The 19,075-nt window shown below is 41.1% G+C and overlaps 2 protein-coding genes across 10 annotated transcripts in view; both read left to right on the top strand.

Moving 5' to 3' along the window:
- The window catches only part of CFAP206 (cilia and flagella associated protein 206), a 51,802-nt gene extending 48,006 nt beyond the window's left edge, over positions 1–3,796 (top strand). For 3 of the 6 annotated variants that reach the window (XM_070418122.1, XM_070418128.1, XM_070418124.1), the window contains exon 13: positions 3,301–3,777. In XM_070418122.1, the coding sequence (XP_070274223.1) occupies positions 3,301–3,531 (231 nt within the window). In that variant the 3' untranslated portion in view covers positions 3,532–3,777. Of the gene's footprint in view, positions 1–3,300 lie in introns of all 6 variants that reach the window. The other 3 variants (XM_070418125.1, XM_070418123.1, XM_070418127.1) reach the window with 2 other exon arrangements.
- Positions 3,797–8,134: 4,338 nt separating this feature from the next.
- The window catches only part of SLC35A1 (solute carrier family 35 member A1), a 28,665-nt gene continuing 17,724 nt past the window's right edge, over positions 8,135–19,075 (top strand). The window contains exons 1-2 of one of the 4 annotated variants that reach the window (XM_070418121.1): positions 8,135–8,348; positions 12,512–12,689. In XM_070418121.1, the coding sequence (XP_070274222.1) occupies positions 8,333–8,348; positions 12,512–12,689 (194 nt within the window). In that variant the 5' untranslated portion in view covers positions 8,135–8,332. Of the gene's footprint in view, positions 8,349–12,511; positions 12,690–17,224; positions 19,005–19,075 lie in introns of those variants that run through there. The other 3 variants (XM_070418118.1, XM_070418120.1, XM_070418119.1) reach the window with 3 other exon arrangements.

Below are 19,075 nucleotides of genomic sequence, written 5' to 3'. Positions count from 1 at the left end.
CAGGATTTTAAAAAGATTCCCAGGTGATTCTAGAGTGCAGCCAAGGTTGAGAACCACTGTTCTAGAGCATTGTTCCATTAGCATGAGTGCGATTTCTCTCTCTCTCTCTTATCTTTCTGTTGATCTATATAATAGGTTTAATTTATTATGCTAATCTATGAGGTGCTAATATTTAAAGCACTCCCACCCTGGCTGGTGTGGCTCAGTTGGTTGGGGCATCTCAGGTTCTAGTCCCAGTCAGGGTACATACCCAGGTTGTGGGTTTGATCCCTGGTCAGGGTGGGTATAGGAGGCAACCAATTGATGTTTCTCTCTCTCTCCCTCTCCCTTCCTCTCTCTCTAAAATCAGTAAGAACATATTTTTTTTTATTAAAAAATAAAGCACTCCCAACTTCCTCTAATCGTAAAGTGTACCCTCTCTTCTTTGGACTCCAGTGAGGAGCAGAATGTACCTCTGTTGCATCGTAAGTACCGCCCCCTCTTCCTGGGGACATCCTCTTTCCAGACACTGAGCTCTCCAGTCCTGATTCTCAGTCATCTTAGTCACAGACGGTGCCTCGCTTGAAAACCTGTCCCATCCCTATCTGACTCAGTGGAATCCCCCCACTACTTCTATTTAAGTGTCTTGTCATTTTAAACAACCATTCACTGTAGTATGAAGACAACAAACATTTGATATCTTTAGCTTTTTCTTAGCATATTTTATCCATCTCTTTAACTGAGGTCAGGTTTCAAAATACAGTGGGACCTTGACTTACGAGTTTAATTCGTTCCTCGACGGAGCTCGTAACTCAAATTACTCGTATGTCAAATCAAAAAGTGAACGAGTGATACACGTGATGCTGGGCTGATGTTGTGGCGTTCACTGTGACGTTCGCTGCGCCAACTAGCGGTGGGGAATCTGAAGCTGGCTCGTAACCCGAATTTTAGCTCGCAACTCAAAGCAAAAAATCGGCCGAGAGACGGCTCGTATCTCAAAAAAACTTGTTAGTCGGGGGACACTCGTAAGCCAAGGCCCCACTGTAAATGAAGACTTCCTAAACGAGAACAGGCTGTTTCTGCAGACCTTGCTGCAGTGAGGGCGTCGCCATCACTTGCCTTTGGCAGAGACTCCAGGGCAGGGAGCAGAGCAGGAAAGCTTTACAGGGACAATGGGGGGAGGTTGTTGACAGGGGCAAAGCGGAGGCGGGCATCTCAGGTCTGTGGTTTGGTGAGCGTATTTGGCTTTCTTGAGTTGGTCCCGAGTTGGTGGGAGGGGGCAGGCATGCAAATGGGGATGCCTGCCAGGTCCTGACGTCTGAGCCCGGGTTGCTGCAGCTGCGGGGTTGTGGCTGGGCTCCCGCGCTGGGTGCTGCGGTGCTGTGGGTTAGAGTTCTCTCCTCACATAAGGTCTGGCCTTTGTTTGTGTCTCACAGGCTTTTCTCTAACCACCTCGTTTCCCTTGCCACCCTTTCTGGTGGCAGCTTTTCAAACAGGCCCCCGGTTTCCTGGGTTGAGCCCAGGGGTGTATCTTCTAGATCACTGTCCTGTTAGCATCCCTATCCGTCTCTCTCCTGCGGTTCTTGAGATGCCCAGTCCCCATATTCTTTTCTGTTACCTACTAACCCTCACTCTAACTCATCAGATAAGTACAGGGTAGCATGTAGATTCCAATGCCTTGTCCTTCAGGAGCTGAGAGCCTTACCAGGGAGCACTGAGACGCTACAAATCTTTAAGTACCTCTTGCTAAGTGGCATGGCAGGAGTGAAATAAAAATTCTACTAAATTGAGTTAGGTGACATTTTCAGTTGGTTTTGAGATACAAATAGGCAAAGGAGAAGAGGGGCATGATGGCTGGATGGGTTGTGAGCGGCGGAGGCGACAGCACAGGTCTGGAGTAGGAATGTTAGGAGAATGGGGTATTCGGTGGGGCTGAACCGCATACTGATGAACCCTCTCTTCTCATTCCTCAACCTCCACGTCATCCTGAGTCCCAGCGTGGACCTAGCTATCCCCTCCAGTCGCATCACGTCGAATGCAGCGCCCCATAGTTGCCCACACGACCTGCTGCTAAGACAGAGCCGAGCGTATTGCCTCACAGTCACCAGGGAAAGCACCCCCTCAGCAGAGCTCCGCAGAGGAGGAGCAGCCAGGGCCGCACTTACTGAGAACTTGAAGTTCGGTTGGAGGCAGGCCTGTCGGTGCCAGGGGTAGATCAGGGATGGGATAGGGGCTTGAACTGGACCGGATAGAGGTCACGAGGAAGCAGCAGCATGGAGGGGAATAGCAAAGGGACTCTTGGGGCAAGGGATGCAAAGAATGCTGGGGCTTAACCTACGTGTTAACGCTTATTTCTGAAGGATTGATGCATCTTTTAGGATGTTCTGTAATGAACAGTCAAGTTATTTGCTTTGGCAGGAGTCTCTTGAAATAGTAAAATGATGAGAATGAAGACAATGAAATAGCAAAGTTATATTAATGTAGATAATAAGCTATGTGGGGGGAAGTGTTTTTGGTTCTCAATCACCTGCAGTATCTCAAACTCTGAAATGTTTCCTCTAATTCTAGGTCTCTCTTTAACCCACATGCTCTAATGCCTTCTGTGTTTTTTCTTGCACTTCACTATAACTCCTATTCTTTTTTTTAAATACAGTTTTAAAACATTGATTTTAGAGAGGGAGGAGAGAGAGAGAGAGAGACAGACAGACAGACAGACAGACAGACAGACATCGATGTGAGAGAGATACATTGATTGGTTGCCTCCTGCATCCTGCATGTTCCTGGGCTGGGCATGGAACCTGCAAACCTCGGTATGTGTACTGTGTCCTGTGTCCTGACCAGGAATTGAATCTGCCACCTCCTGGTGTACGGGATGACGCCCAACCACCTGAGCCACACCGGCCAGGCCACTCCTGTTCTTCTTATAAGCTCCTCCTTGCTTCTCAGCCTGAGTAATCTATTTAACTCCATGTTTACTAAGAATTCACAAAAGGAATAAGTTGTATGAATCTCAAAGTGATGAAGGGATTAGAAGATTATTTAAGAAATGATGGAGCTCACTTTAAGTCTGAGCCTGTATGTTCTTTGTTTGGGTCCATTTTCATTATTTAATATATTTTCCTACTTTGCAGCAAAGGGTACTTTCTATTCCCTCCTAGATTTCTTTAATGCCCTAATGTTTTGTTGAAAAAATGCTATGTTGTAAAACTAATTTCTTTATGGATTGAAAAAATAGCCAGATATTAGCTGGTGCCTGATAATATTTTCTATTATTCGTTTTTTAGAGAAATGTTAATCCCTATGTATTCTCTTTCTACGTAGGCCAATTTGCGGAGGAAAGTTACTCACTCGGTACAAACCGACCTCAGTCACATGAGAAGAGAGAACTATTCACAGGTGTACCCTCCAAAGCTCGTGGGCACGCAGTGCAAGAGGGAAGGCAGCACCGCAGTGCCCAGGCCTCAGGTTTTCATAGCTGGTCTCCGCGGGGGGCAGAGTAAAACCACCGGGGCTGTCAAGGTGAACCTAACCAGAGCTGTGGATGAAACCTAGTTAGAGACCATATTTTTAAAGGAGCTGTCACCAAGCTGTGAGCAGTGGCAGGTACTTAAAAGTGATTTTTGCATCCATGAAATTTCACGAATGTTGTGGTGCTGGCACATTCATTAGTTGTGTGAATTTTTTTGAAAAAACTAACAAATGGTTTCCTGTGACATAGTTTTCATTCTATTAAAATTGAAAAATAAAACTCGGTCCATTCATCTTTTATTTGTTAGAAAAAGTTTGGCACATTAAGACTGAAATTATGATGCCATTTAGATGTTAATATAAGATTATTATGCCTGGGATAGAAATTTATTTCTAAAATCATATTTAGTGTTAAACATTAAAAATTTAAAATCTAATATGTAATACTTTAAACAATAAAGAATTAAGAAAAAAGAAACTGACTAGAAAATAGCAATCATTCAATACTAGGAAAAAAAATTTAAAATCTAGTCAGTATTTTCAGCTTCATTAGCTATTCATGGTTAACATAGATTACATTGGTTACAGTTGTTCACGGGTTCACTTTCACCATTTCATTGACCCTCTGTCAATCATGATCCAAAAATATTAATTAGGAAATTCCAGAAATAAAACATTTATAAGTTTTAAATTGCATGCCATTCAGAGTAGCTTGATGAAACCTTACATCCTCCTGCTCCGTTCCACAGGATGTGAATCATCCCTTTGTCCAGTTATCCTCTCTGTACCTACAGTTGAATAAGATATTTTGAGAGAAAGAGAGACCATGTTCACATGGTCTTTTATTATAGCATACTAGAGGCCCAGTGTATTTTTTATTTTCTCAATTATAAAATGCAATAATTCTTCTGCTTGTCTTCAGTAATATTACCCCATAGGAAAGAATTGTTCTAAGATAACAATAACCTAGCAAATCGATTTTGTATGTTTTTCTTAATAGCAGAATAAGACTAATATGTTTAAACTGACATGGAGACAATTATGTCGAAGTATCTGCATTTGTCTACATGTTCTTTATGGTTAATGGTTTACTATACTTTAAACCTTAGCACTTTTAATAACCTACTGTATAGCTGAATTTAACTATAACCTCCCTATGCATCTTGGTATTTGCTTACCGCACAGCCTTTCTGTTTAAGTTCACACTTTCACTTTATTGCCCATGGATACAGTACTGGGTTTCCTTGTATATAATTCATTGAGATGATGGTAAGCTCCCATGCCTGAGCAAAGAGAGAGGTGAGCAGAGTATCAAGACAAATCCTGAAGCTTGACAGTACAATCAGGACTATCGTTAGGCTCTCAAATGGCAATAGAAATTGCTGCTCGAGGCACTGTCAGCTTAGCTCATTATCAAATTACCTTGTGGTTCACATGTTTAAGAGTTGATGCTTCTTGCGCTAACCAGTGTTGTATAGAAAGCTAGACATACATAAAAGAAACATATTAAGCCAATATTGTCTCCTCCAAGACTTAGGATAATTCAGATTGGGAAAGGAAAAATTATTTCAAACTGAGAATGTAAATATCTGCTTGGCTATTCATTGGGTTAGGTTAAAGAGCAGAAAACCCAGCCATAAAGTTAATAGGAAATAATATTTCTCCTAAGGATATGCTGTAAAGTCTTAATACCACTCCCCTTCTTTTAGTGCCTACTTTCTCACTCACTGACAAATTTTGGGACAATCATACACTATTAGAAGCTTTACTGTTGAAATTATGTCATTAAGAATGAAACACTCGCCAGGCCGGTGTGTCTCAGTGTTTGAGCATCAACCCATGAACCAAGAGGTCACCAGTTGGATTCCCGGTCAGCGCACATGCCCAGGTTGGGGGCTCAATCCCTGGTGGGGGGCGTGCAGGAGGCAGCTGCTCGATAATGTTTCTCTCTCTCTTCCTCTCCCATCTTCTCTATCTAAAAATCAGTGAAAACATGTTTGTTTGTTTTTTTAAAACAATGAAACACCCTACTTTTGCTTGGGGGAAAGACACAAAGAAGCAGCCTCAGTTTCCAACCTAGGTGCAAAGCCTTCGATTCAGGGGCTCCTGACTATAATAGTCCACATCTGTGGGAACTGTGTAGTTTCCAAGAAAAGGGATCCCAAAACTATCCTGCAGTCCGGGTCTGATGCTGTCCTCATTACACACTGTTGTCTTTAAATTTTACTTAAGTCCATTCTTTCTCCAAATTCTATAACCCTGTTCCCTGGTTTCTCTGGTATGCAATTACCTTCACTGGAACTGGTAAAAAAAATCCTCACTCTACTTGACTATAGGTCTTGTCCCTTATGGTCTTGAGCTGATCAAGTTAGGACCAAAGGCATCAAAATCTAGGTTCGTGTCAGTGTAGTAGAAAGTCTTTGTGGGTAATGAAAATTTATAAGAAAAGTAGGGTTCAGCAGCATGATATGTTAATTGCATCAAAAATGCTACAAAAATGGCCTGATGGCATTTTACCCACCACTCTCATGTGATCAGTGTGTGTGTGTGTGTGTGTGTGTGTGTGTGTGTAATACTATTCTCTACCAGAAGGAACCATGTAGTTCCTTGAAGTGTTGTGGAGTCCAGGACGTTGAACACCGAAAAATCAGGATTGGCCTGGAACCTGTTGTTGCTAGAATGAAAAAGAATGCTTCAAAAATCGTGTGTAAGCTTCAAGAAATGCGCAGGCTTACAAGGGCCACACTGGAGTCCTTGGAGCATCAAAAGGGGAGAATAATTATAGTTAATTAATCCAAACTGAGACTATAATGATACTCGAAACAGAAAGAGCCAAACTGTACAAAGCATTAGTTGTAAGACAAAAGAATGAATATGATAGAATATTTTAATTTTTAAAAGTAATTTCAAGTACATGTGTTTTTGTGTGCGTGTATGTATAAGAACACACACACAGCAGGGAACTGAATAATTCTACAAGTGAGAAATGTATCAATTCAGGAAGAGCTGATTAACACTAGTGGACTGTCGAGTAACACTCCCTCCACGTTCTGCGTGGAGTAGGGTTCAGTATCTGAAAGAGGAGCCGCACAACAAATGAGAGAAAAAGACACGAGATAATTTTGCAATATTGGGGACCAGGCGGGCAAGTCCTGAAGGACTTCCACCCATGCTCAGGCTGCTCCAATCTTTTATTGATCTGGAGTAGCCCTTAGGGTAAGGGGGTTTCAATGACACACAGATGAGCAGACAATTTCCAGGAATAGACAAAGTATCTGATTAGCCCATCAATAGATGATTTCCAGGAATAGGCAGAGTATCTGATCAACAATAATCAACAAGGATCTACATAAGTATCTAAGGAACTAAGGTGGGGATGATACTTCAACTATTATTACCTAAATTAACTGGGTGGTTCCTAGATTAACTGGGTGGTGCACAGTTCTGACCTTTGCTAGGACTTCAAAGGTTCCTAGCTTTTGGGGGTCTCCGTCTAAACTCAGCTAGTGAAGACAATGAATGGACTCCGGCAGTGGACACACATACAACCAGGTAGAGGGAAGGTCCAACCCTGTTCCAAATGAGATTAATCAACTGTACAAAGTCAACTGTGGTCTCCTAGGAGCCTCCTGAAATTAATGAGATGCTAATATGGCAAAATTTTCCAATAATGTTAATAGACTAGATATATCTGTATGTATATCTGATGATAAGAAAATAGTATATAACATCAACTATTCAAACCTTTAAAGTCATTTTGGAAATATTCTACAGAAGGTGTAACCTGCTGTGCCTCTCAGAATTTTGTACCCCTGTTCCTTTGAGGGATGAAGTACCTTTGTAGTATTTTTAACCAATTCACATATCTTGAAAGACATTCATTTTGCCAATAAATTATTTCTAACATTGCTAATGCTAATTAATAGCCTCTATTGAAAGTGGAGATTATAGAGGTTGAAGTAAATGCCAGTTGACATGTCTTAATAGTTTTGAAGCCCTTTTGTTGTGCAACGATAGTGTAGTTAGACTGTCTGGCTAGGTAATTATAATCGATGAGAGGCCTGGTGCACGAAATTTGTGCACTGGGGGGTGGTCCCTCAGCCCGGCCTGTGCCCTCTAGCAGTCTGGGAGCTCTGGGCGGGGGCGGGATGTCCAAATGAGGAAGAGGCGGGAGAGGCTCCCAGCACCACTGAGTGACACTCCCCCTGTGGGAGCACACTGACCACCAGGGGGCAGCTCCTGCATTGGGCATCTGCCCCCCTTGTGGTCAGTGCACGTCATAGCAACCAGTTGTTCTGCCATTCGGTCGATTTGCATATTAGCCTTTTATTATATAGGATTATTATACAGGATGATAATGCTGACTATAAGGACACAGGCACAAGACTTCTGAACAATATGTAATGTAAATTGTTTAGGTTAAGTAAGAGGTGACATTGGAAGGGAATGGACTTGCTGGAAGTTACAACGTTGCCGAAAGTAGTTTCTGTTATGAGTTGTGGGAGTTTCTGCAATAGCAAGAATCACGAAGGCTAACCGCAAATCCTTATTTGCTGTCAACTTGCTTTGGACTACAATTCCCAGAAGGCAACGCTCTGCTCCCTTGGCTCCACTCCCTTGGGGGTTGTAGTTCACAGAAGACGCCTTCCCATCGAGTTTTACGTGCTTGTCAGCAAGGCCTCTCCTCCAGCCATTGCGTCTCACTGTCGGGAGTGGCACGATTTCCGCGCCTAATCCTTGTCCCTGGATGGCCGGGAAGCGGGCGCCGGCCGCCAGGCTCTCTAGGCCGAGCGCTTCGTCTCTATGACGACGGAGGCGGTCCCGGGTGTTCAGCGTGCGGGCGCGGAGGAGCGCGCGTCAGTTCCGCGCGGGGCTGTCGGGGAAGATGGCAGCGGCGAAAGGTGAGCCTGGGGCCGCGGGAATGGGGGAGGGCGCGGGGGCGGCAGGGGAGCGCCCGCGCTCGGCAGCACCCTCGGCGCCGCGGGGCTCGGCGGAGGCGCCGGCATCAGCAGTGCGTGCGGAGCCGCCCCCGGGAGTCCGCGCCGCCGCTGGTCCGGGCAGCCGGCCTCCCACTGCGGCTGCCTCCGCGCGGGATCGCTCGGCGGCTCCAGACCGCGTCGGCCCCGACGAGCTGGGTGGGTGGGAACCGAGTCAGACCGGCCGGGGCTGCGCGGCCGGGGGCGGGCCGGTACGGTCCCTGCTGGACCCGCGGCTCCCGGCGGGAGCGGTCCCGGCCCGGCGCGCACGCCCGCGGTCCCAGGTGCGCCTCCTGCCGCGGTGCTCGGAGGCGCGGGGGCCCTCCCGTGCGGAGCCCCAGCGCGGCGGGTCCCGTAGCCGCCGGCGGGAAGGTCCCTGGGCGTTAAGGCACTGACCCCGCCGGCGCGGGGAGAGCGGTGTCCCGAGGACAGTGCCGCGGGTGCTGAAAGGGACCGGGCGTGTGGGTGAAGGTGCGGAGACCCACCCTCCGCAGGAACGGCCCGTCCGGTGCTGTTGAGTGACTGATGGCCGCCTCCTGAGGGCGAGTGGGAGGAACTCCGCAGCTTTCCCGCTTTGCTGTGGGGTGAGTTAGGGCGGTCGAGCGGTGGCCGGGACGGGTCGGGTGACACCCTTCCCCATAGAGCACTTGGCTTCATCTCTGAGTAAATGTCGAACAAATATTTAAAGAGTACCTTTGCATGGGTGCCAAATGCGTTTCCTGGTTGGGGAGCCCGCATTTATTATTTAGCCCTGCCCAGGATGACTGTCTGTAGTTCCTTATGCTGCTTTTATGCACGTTCCCATTTCAAGTCAGTCCAACCTCAAGAGCCTTAAAAACAAACAGCACAGGAAACAAAGGGAGAAAGACAGAATTGTTTTGATAATTAACAGGATGGGAACAGCAAGAGTAATGAGTGAAACCTAAAGGAATCCAGGTCATTATCTGAAATAGTTGTAACATTTTACTGGTTAGGTTATTGCTAGGACATATTCGTGTGCTTTGGTCATGTTATAGATCTCTTATGCAATCTAGAAACATGTAATCCTAACAGAAAAGCAGTTGCTATAGCTTCCGGATATTCCCAGAGATTTATCTGAAACTTGCTAGAACTTCCAAGTTCTCAGGCATTAAAAATAATCCCCACTCTAAAATATAGTAAAATATAACAAAACAAAAACAAAAACCACTTCAAACCGTACATTTCTTTTGGGGAACATTAGTCTACACAGAAACAAATAATGTGAGGGAGCGAATGGGGACTTTGGGAAACGGAAACCAGTGCAGATGTGCTAATGTGCCAGTGTGCCAACCCGGTGAGTTGTGGGCTAGGTTTATAGTTACAGGCCTTGGGCACAGTGCGAATACTTAGCAGAATTTACAGCGAGTACATGACATGAACTTTTGATTTTTACCTTGAAAATTTGAAATTGCTAGTAATTGAAATTCCATACTGAAGAATTTGTGAATGGAGTGAAGAACTATTTTGATCCAATGTTAAACTGAAATGAGAGAAAATAATGCTTAAAAGCATTAAGTATTTGAAGTTTATGTTTTTAAGTATTCCATACCAAGCCCTATATGTTTTATAAATGTCTGAATTGTTTGCTCTTCCATTTAGAGCAGTAGTTATTTTCAAGAATGTCATATATATCCCTATATAAATGTGCAAATAGGTATACTTTCACAGTTGATGGCAGTGATAACTGTAGGTCTCATTATACTTGTAGGCTATAAATATTTGGCTTCGTGTTCAAGCATTCACTATGTTGCTTTTGGGACAGTTTTCAGTTTGGCAGTCCCAACCTCTGTTATTTATGGAAGTACTGATAATCTATTCTAGGACATGGGTTGGCAATTTTTTTCCTGTAAAGGACTGGATGTCATTACTAGTCAACTCTGCCATTGCAGGGCAAAAATGTGGGACCAGCCCTATTCGGTTTGGCTCAGTGAATAGAGCGTCAGCCTTCGGACTAAAGGGTCCTGGTTCTAGTCTGGTCAAGGGCCCATGCCCCAGTTTTAGGCTTGATTCCCAGTAGGAGGCATGCAGGAGGCAGTTGATCAATGATTCTCTCTCATCATTGATGTTTCTATCTCTCTCTCCCCCTCTCCCTTCCTCTCTGAAATCAATAAAAAAAAAAAAAATTGGGAACAAATGAGCATGGCTGTGTTCCAATAGTGAGTCATTTATGGATATGGAATTTGAATTTTATATAATTTTTGTGTCACAAAAGATTATTTAAAAATTTTTTCCAACTATTGTTCTGAACTTGCAGGCTGTATAACAATGAGAGATGAGATGTAGTTTGCTCACCCCTAATCTAGAAGATGGGAAGTGCTTTCTCGTTTATTGAGTAACTAAAGGTTATTGCTGTTTATTTTTGCAGTTATATACTTTTCCCTTGATTAGAGAAAGTTTTAAAACAAAGGAAGTATTGTAGTGATCTTCACTTCCTTTCACATAGACATTGCTTTTTGGCTCAGATCTTTTGGAAAGAAAGTTTAGGCAGATATAAGCTCTATTTCTTTTGTTCTACCACATTACTTTTTAGTTAATAACTGATATAATTTTAAAAATTGTCTATAATTTACAAATAATTCTTTAATTGCCCCCAGGGAATATTTATATTGAAGAACCTGTAACCTTGAAGGTTTCTGCCCCACCTATGTAACTCCTGGTTTATTTCCCTATGAAAGCCATCTTTGAATTGTGGTTAGGCTCCCAAAGCAGTGAACAAAAGCATACTTAGTGCATATTGTAGTTACAGTAGCAGCCCAGGGTCGCCCCTGTCCAGAGGGGTGACTGATTCTTCATCTGGCTGCCAAACTTTGGCCCACTGGCCAAATCCAGCCTGTCACTTGGTTTTGTACAGCCCATGGTTTTTACAGATGAACAGTTGCAATTGATTTGATGGAGCAGTAATTCTGAAGACCAATGAAGCAAAATGTTACCCCTCGAAATAATTCTGTTCTCAATAGCAGACATATATTATAAAGCATTGTACTCAATTGTTATATTTTGAATTTGTCAAAAAATTTGTTTTCTCTTATGTTACATGCTATTCGTGATTTTGCCTGGTAGGGTGAGAAGCCTAAAATATTTACTATTTGCGCTTTACAGAAAAACGTTGCTGACCCTTGTGTAACCTGAGCCTGAAGCTTTGAAAGGTTAAGGATGAGAGGTGGGAGGTTTGTAAATAAAGTAGAAATAGTTTGAGCCTTGGGTGGTGGCAGGATCAGAGCAGGGCTGAAGTAAGGAGGGAAGTGTGAGGGAGACGTGGTACCCCAGTGCCTGGGCTTTATGGAGGTTGTTGGACCCACCCTGGTGCCCGAGTGATGGCTGCTGCGCACATATACTTGCAAGCAGTTCTTAAATTGAGTGTTTATAAGTTGTACATGTCCAACATTCCCAGTTTTATAGGGCTTCATTCTTAATACTATTCTTTTGAGTTATGAAGTATTTTTCTGTGCATAAAGCTATGAAACAAGAGGCTACATGATTTGTTTTTTTTATTATATGATAAATTTTATATTTAGCTCCATTTTTATCACTCAGTCCTTTTTGTTTTTCTTTCTGCTGTCTTTAAATTTAGGATATAAATTGCTATAATTGTTTTCATAAGTTTGAGTTATAAAGATTATAAAACTAGAGGCCCGATGCATGAAATTCATGCAAGGGGCTTGGCCCCCGCCGCCATGGTGGCTGCCTCTGCCTCGGCCCCTGACACTGCGGCTTCGTCCAGAAGGTTGTCTGGTCTAATTAGCATATTATGCTTTTATTAATATAGATTATTATAGATAGGTAATTTATAACATCCCAAACTAGAGTCAGTCTTGCAATTGAGGCATTCCCAGGAACAAAATCAGTGCTTAACCAGTTGATATTCAAATTCACTGTGTTCTGTGTATGTGTGTTTGTTTATGTTCATATAAGTGGAAAGTATTGCTTTAAAGTAAATTTTTAAATATGGGTTTAAAAAGTTATTTTGTGCTTGAAGTTGGAAGGCATTTTGATGTATAATGTTGATTAACTTTTATATACATTGATATTGTCTACTAAATAATATCTTCGTTGCACATATTTTCCAGAAAATGTCAGCTTATTATTCAAGTTATACTGCTTGACAGTGATGACCCTGGTGGCTGCAACGTATACCATAGCTTTAAGATACACAAGGACATCAGACAAAGAACTCTACTTTTCAACCACAGCCGTGTGTATCACAGAAGTTATAAAGTTATTGCTAAGTGTGGGAATTTTAGCTAAGTGAGTATAATTACTTTTTAATGAATTAAGTTCTTTTTCCACTTAAGGTATTTTCATTATTAGAAAAAAAAATCAAGCTACATTTTTATATGTTTGATTGCTGTAGAGCAGTATTGCTCAACTTGAGGCGATTTTGCTCCCCAGGAAATATTTTTGGTTGTCCCAACTTGGGGGTTGCTACTGGCATGTGGTGGGTAGACAAAGGATGCTTCTAAACATCCTATAATGCACAGGACAGCCATACACAACAAACAAAGAATTAACCAGCCTTAGATATGAGTAGTGCCAAGGAGTTGGAGAACCTTGAGCCAAATCCAGCGTGCTGCCCGCCTTGTTGCAGCAGAGACCGTATGATTCACAAAGCCTAAACTATTTGCTATTTGGCCTTTACCAGAAAAAATTTGCTGACCTATTTAGAGGATTATAATGATGATCATAGTGAACATCTCTTGAGTGTTTTCTGTGTTAAGTGCTCGGCACTGTGCATTGTGCTTTTCATTATGTCATTTAACCTTTATATTTGTAGATAAGTGCTACAATTACCCCTCTTTTACTTGTACAGCATCTGAGGTCCTCAATATTACACTGTTAATATGTGGCAGCGCTGGGCTTGGAATCAAATAACATCACATGAGAATCATTTTAGCTAAGGATGCAGTGTAAAAGAGGATAAAGAATAGGGACTTCGGAGTGAGACACCTAATTTTCATCCTAGCCTCGTTGGGATTATGACTTTACATGCATTTCTTACCTCTCTAAGCTTTAGTTTCTTCCTAATTTAATGGGAGAAAAAAATACAGGGTTGTGAGAATGAAATAACATTTTGTAGGAAATTACTTAGGGAAAGATTGATGATATGTGAGCCCATCTGGGTCATGTGAGCAGGTGAGACTTCCTATAGGTTTCGAGATATGAGTGGGGAACCAATGCAGAATAGGATGTGTCAGAGTTTAGGTAGAAAAATTACATTTAAATTTCATTTAACATGATTATTAAGTGATTTCTGTGTGACAGTTTTATAACAGGTGCTGAATGTACAGGTGTGAATGAAATAGATAGGGTTCCTGCTTGCTTGGAACTTAGGTTTAGTAGAAGAGGGAAAATCAGTAAACACATATGATTACAAATAATCATGTGGGGAAAAATACTGTAAACATGGCTTGGGGAGGGAGAAAAGAACAGGAAAGTAACTCAGGCCAGAAGGTAGAAAGTTTTAATGTTTTTGAGTTTAAAATATATCTTACAGGCAGCCTAACTTGTTAGGTTGAAAGTAAGGTAAAATCTCAGACCTTTCAGTTTCTTACTTAACAAGATTTATTTTTATTGATATTTGGCTTTCATTAAAAGATTCTTCATTTTGGATAATGTCAGCTAAATGAGAGGCCTTATTGTGCCTTTAAAAATAAGTGTTTCAGCCCTAGCCAGTTTGGCTCAGTGGATAGAGTGTCGGCCTGTGGACTGATGAGTCACAGGTTCGATTCCAGTGAAGGGCACATTCCTGGGTTGTGGGCTCAATCCCCCGTGGGGTGTGCAGGAGGCAGCTGATCGATGATTCTCTCTCATCATTGATGTTTCTGTCTCTCTCTCTTCCTTCCTCTCTGAAATCAATTAAAAAAGTGTTTTAGCCCTAGTGGGTTTGGCTCAGTGGATAGAGTGTTGGCCTGCAGACTGAAGGGTCCCAGGTTCAGTTCTGGTCAAGGGCATATGCTGGGTTGCTGACTTGATCCTCAGTAGGGGGTATGCAGGAGACAGCCTATCATTGATTCTCCCTCATTATTGATGTTTCTCTCTCTCACTCTCCCTTCCTCTCTGAAAATCAATAAAAATATACTTTTTTAAAAAAGTAAGTGTTCCAAAGGCAAAAGTCTGTATGTTTAAAACTTCAGGACAGTTTCCATATAACAAACTAAGAGTGACTTAAATGAACAAAATATTAAGGTCTGACTTCTTTTAAGACAAATATAGGGTTGTTGGAAGAAGGAGGATAGGGGAACACATTTCTTCTCTTTATTTCCTAATTTCCTTGGGGACTCAAGATTGAAATAGGACTGTTAAGCATGAAATGAGGCATTTTAAACTGTAAAATCAAATTATGGTTCAGTTGTTTTGTGACTCTTAAGAATTTTAAAAAACCAATGTGCAAAAAAAAGCAATGAGGCCTTTGGTGTAACTTAGCAGTTAGGCTAACTTCTGCCAGCCCACCTGCACAGACTTTGTTCTATTTTGATGTTTTATGGTATGTAGTATTTCTTATTTTTCAGCTATTCAGTGTTATGGGTATGGTCAGTTATAGTTTGTTTTGTGGAAACTTTTTTTGAAATTATATAAAAACTAGAGGCTCAGTGCACAGATTCATGCACCAGTGGGGTCCCTCGGCCTGGCCTGCGGGGGTTGGGCCGAAACTGGCTCTCTGACATCCCCCCCAGAGATCCCGGATTGCAAGAGGGCATTTTTTGGGTGACGCACCCCAGAATCAGGCTCTCTCCTCTCTGGTTCTGGGTGCGTCACTGGAGTACTACCGCTGCCAAGTGACCACAGCTCGGTAGGTCCTGTGTTGAGCATTTGCCCCCTGGTGGTCAGTGCGTGTTATAGCTATTGGCCAATCAGCCAGTCACTTAGGCTTTTAGATATATAGATATATAGATATAGGTATAGATATATAGATATAGCACACAAATTTCTAAAACTCCCCAGACAAGTCAAATAATGGTATTGAAATAACAAGTGTGGAAAACCAATTACTATACTTAATCAACATCATCATCAATAATTAGTTGCTGTTTCTGTCACCAGCATAATGTAGAGACTCTTTTGTGAGCATTTACCTGCAAAGTATACAAAGACCAGGGACAATCAGGAAAAATGAAGGAATTATGATATACAGAGTTTTGGTGGTTGGCATTTCACATTATATGGCTAACAAAAACTTGGCTGTGAAGAAGAATCATTCAAAACATTTTTTTTAAGTGAATAATTTTTTTCGGTCAATGCCTGTTTTCTTTCTTTTTAAATATAGTTTTATTGATTTCAGAGAGGAAAGGAGAGGGAGAGAGAGATAGAAACATCAATGATGATAGAGAATCATTGATAGGCTGCCTCCTGCATGCCTCCACTGGGGATTTGAGCCTGCAACCTGGGCATATGCCCTTGACTGGAATCGAACCCAGAACCCTTCAGTCTGCAGGCCGACACTCTACCCACTAAGTCAAACCAGCCAGGGCCATTCAAAATATTTTAAACACAAGGAGTTTCTAAGTGGGAAAAAATTTATAGACAATGAAAAAAGTGAAATATATTTGAAATTACTGGATTTTTAAAGTGAATATGATTTTTTATGGAGAAATATGTTGGTAAATTATCAGGCACTTCTTCAAAAACACATTGGCAGAAACTGAATACCTGCTATTCATAACAAAAAATATTTTATTTATTGGAACAAAGAGTTTACTTTCCAGAGGGTATCTGTGAAAATGTTAATTTCTTGGGATAAAGATAAAGGAGAATTATTTCAACCTATAAGGTCACAGATTGGTAGCTACACACTGAAATGGAAGAACATTGTGATTGCTTTTTCAGCACTATCTGATGATTGATTTAATGAAACTAAAGGATAGCTACCAGTTTGGGAAAGATAACCAGTAAAAATGTTGAAAGTTGATCGTAGATCTTGAGAGGCGAGTTGGCTTATAATAATTCACCTGGAGCAGTTTGAAATAGGGAAAAGATGAATAAAATACATGGCTGGACTATGACTGGGCCACTAAGTGAATCGAACAGGTAAGAGTTGCAACAAATTAAAGAGTTTAGAACTTTATATGTGTCTTTTCTATTTCTTGGTGTGACATTTGCAACAAAGTAAAAGATTTTCCAGACGTTCTCCATGCGTCATTTCTTGTTCACATTAAAATTGGTAATTAAAAAATAAGTTTCAAAGGCAAGTAGGATATTATATAGTTTTTAAAAAACACATATTGGCTGCCAGTGCTTTATTTGCTGTAATGGAGAAACTTCTAAATATCAAAAATATTTGTTACTTGAAAAATTTTTGAGTTGATTTGTTAGACATAAAGCTAACCAAAGTTGATTTCATATTTTTGAATTTATATCTGTTTGAAAATCTTTACCACAGTGTTAAACTAATTCTATACAGCTAATTCTTTCTATGAGACTAGACTTTTAAAAAAATCTTTGTTTTCATAGTAGGAGCAATACTTTCACCATCTTTGAGAAAGGATAACCATTTCAGGATATTGTGGGAGAATGTGAAAGAATTATATGAGAAATAACAAAAGGTTTAGAACTTGAAAAACCTCTTCAAAGAAGAAAATACAGGGGAAAAAAACTTTTTGATGATTAAAATAATAAATTTCCTCTATGTTCCCAGGAAAATAAAGTTAATGTAAAAATTAGATAAAATATTACTGAATTTTTATTTCAAATTTTTAGAGAATGACAGAAAAAGGGAAATAAACTGGAACTGATATTTAAATGGAGAAAACTTGAAGGGAGTAAATAATTTTTCTCTTCTTTCCACTTTAACCTATGGTAAGGTATAACTTTATCGAGTTGATTCGCATATCATTGCAGAACTTTATCTGAGCTATGCAAAGCTTTACCTCATTATAGACCAACTTGTTTGGCTGCTTATTTAGTATGGTCTCCATAGTAATACTCTTTACTCAGTAATATGTGTAGTCTTGGCTAATTGTTAAAGTAAGTGCACATCATTTTATACTATGTGGAGATGGCAGAGACTCAATAAATTTGAATTTCATAGTGTCTTGCTTATAATTAAGGTTCATTTACAGAGAAACATATCACTGCCACATCCAAATAATAGGTGTTTCACTCCCTCCACACATTTTAAGCATATAGTCATGCTATGTCTATTTCAATATATTATTAAAAAGATGTAATGGGATAATCAGTTTCATTCATTTATTAAGCCCCAATCATGTGCTCAACACTGTTCCAGATGTAAGAAGTATAGCTGAAAACTAAGAAGGCATAGTTCTGTCCTCATGGAACTTATAATCTAGTGGAGAATCAGATACTTAAGCAAATAATAAATTGGTGTTGTTAAGGAGAAGTAGAAGATGCTGTAACTATAATAGAGGGCTTCCATTTGGATTGGAGGGCTTTCCCTCTGAGGATATTATATTTAAACTAAGACCTGAAGATTGAGTAGAAGATAGATAAGAAAAGAGCAGAGAGAAGTCAAAGAGAAGAGTGTTAAGTCCCTCAGTTTTAAAGAATAATGAATTAGTGTGTCTGGAGAATTGTGAGAGGGGAGTAAAGGAGGAGAGATCAGAAGGATATCAAGAGCAACCCTATGGGCCTGTGAAGGATTTTGGATTTTATTTGACCTTGTTTTATGTGTGTTTCTGTTTAAAGACACCTTATCTATACTTATAATAGGGTAATATGCAAATTGGTCGGGGCGCTGTCACATAACGACGGAACAGCAGGAGGGTGAGGCAGCGAGCTATGTGCGGTGGAGAGCGATGAGCAGCGGTGGGCGGGGTGGCCAGCTGAGGCAAGTGGCGGCGAGCTACTTGCGCACGGATTCGCAATATATATTATTGATTCATTAGCATTGAACTCACAGACAACAACACTAGACTCATACCTGAACAAAACTTAGCTAATGTGTTTTTCTCTCTAAGGCATATAACAGCCTTCTTGCACTAAGGAGCACTACACTTTCTAGCACTACTCGTGGAGGCCATTTTTAAATAGTAAAATCACCAAAAAAAAAAAAAAATTAAAAAGCACAAAAATATAAAAAAAAATTGGCACTAAATAGACTATGCTTGTTTACAGTATGATCTGAAATAAGAAGTCAGAGTATTGTCTTTATTTTACCTCAGCTGGAAATGTGAGCATCAGGCCACTGAACGTTTTTGCAACTCTACATTCCACCGATGACTGAAAGTGCTGTGAGGATCAATTCTGGGATCACAAATACATTTTAGCAAAACATTTTAGCAAATTGGCAGATTCACATACAGACGGTCCTCGGGTTACATCGGACTCGATGTATGTTGTTTTGTGGTTACGTTGCCATCTCCCATTTATTTATAAAAAAAGTTCTGTCATTTTGACGTATGTACATATGTGCTTTATGTTTTTTATTATTTATTTACCACAAGGTCAGGAATTATCTTTAATTTTTTTACTGTTTCACTTCATTACTGCTGTGTATGTGCTCCATGTGAGTGAAGCAGGTGCTTATGTAGGAATGGATCTCCGACGTAACCCGAGGACCTGTACACAGAATCCATGACTAATGAGGATCAACTTCAATAGACGAGGGTAAGGGAGGTGTGAAGAATCATATCTTCCTTTGTATAGAAGAGTAGGTAAATAGAGATTTTGTGTTTTCT

Source organism: Myotis yumanensis, unplaced genomic scaffold (genome assembly GCF_028538775.1).
Source record: "Myotis yumanensis isolate MYYU_CA2020_CCGP unplaced genomic scaffold, mMyoYum1.0.hap1 SCAF_6, whole genome shotgun sequence".
NCBI lineage: Eukaryota > Metazoa > Chordata > Mammalia > Chiroptera > Vespertilionidae > Myotis > Myotis yumanensis.
The sequence above is the reverse complement of the archived record's forward strand: the minus strand, read 5'-3'. Positions and strand labels throughout refer to the sequence as shown.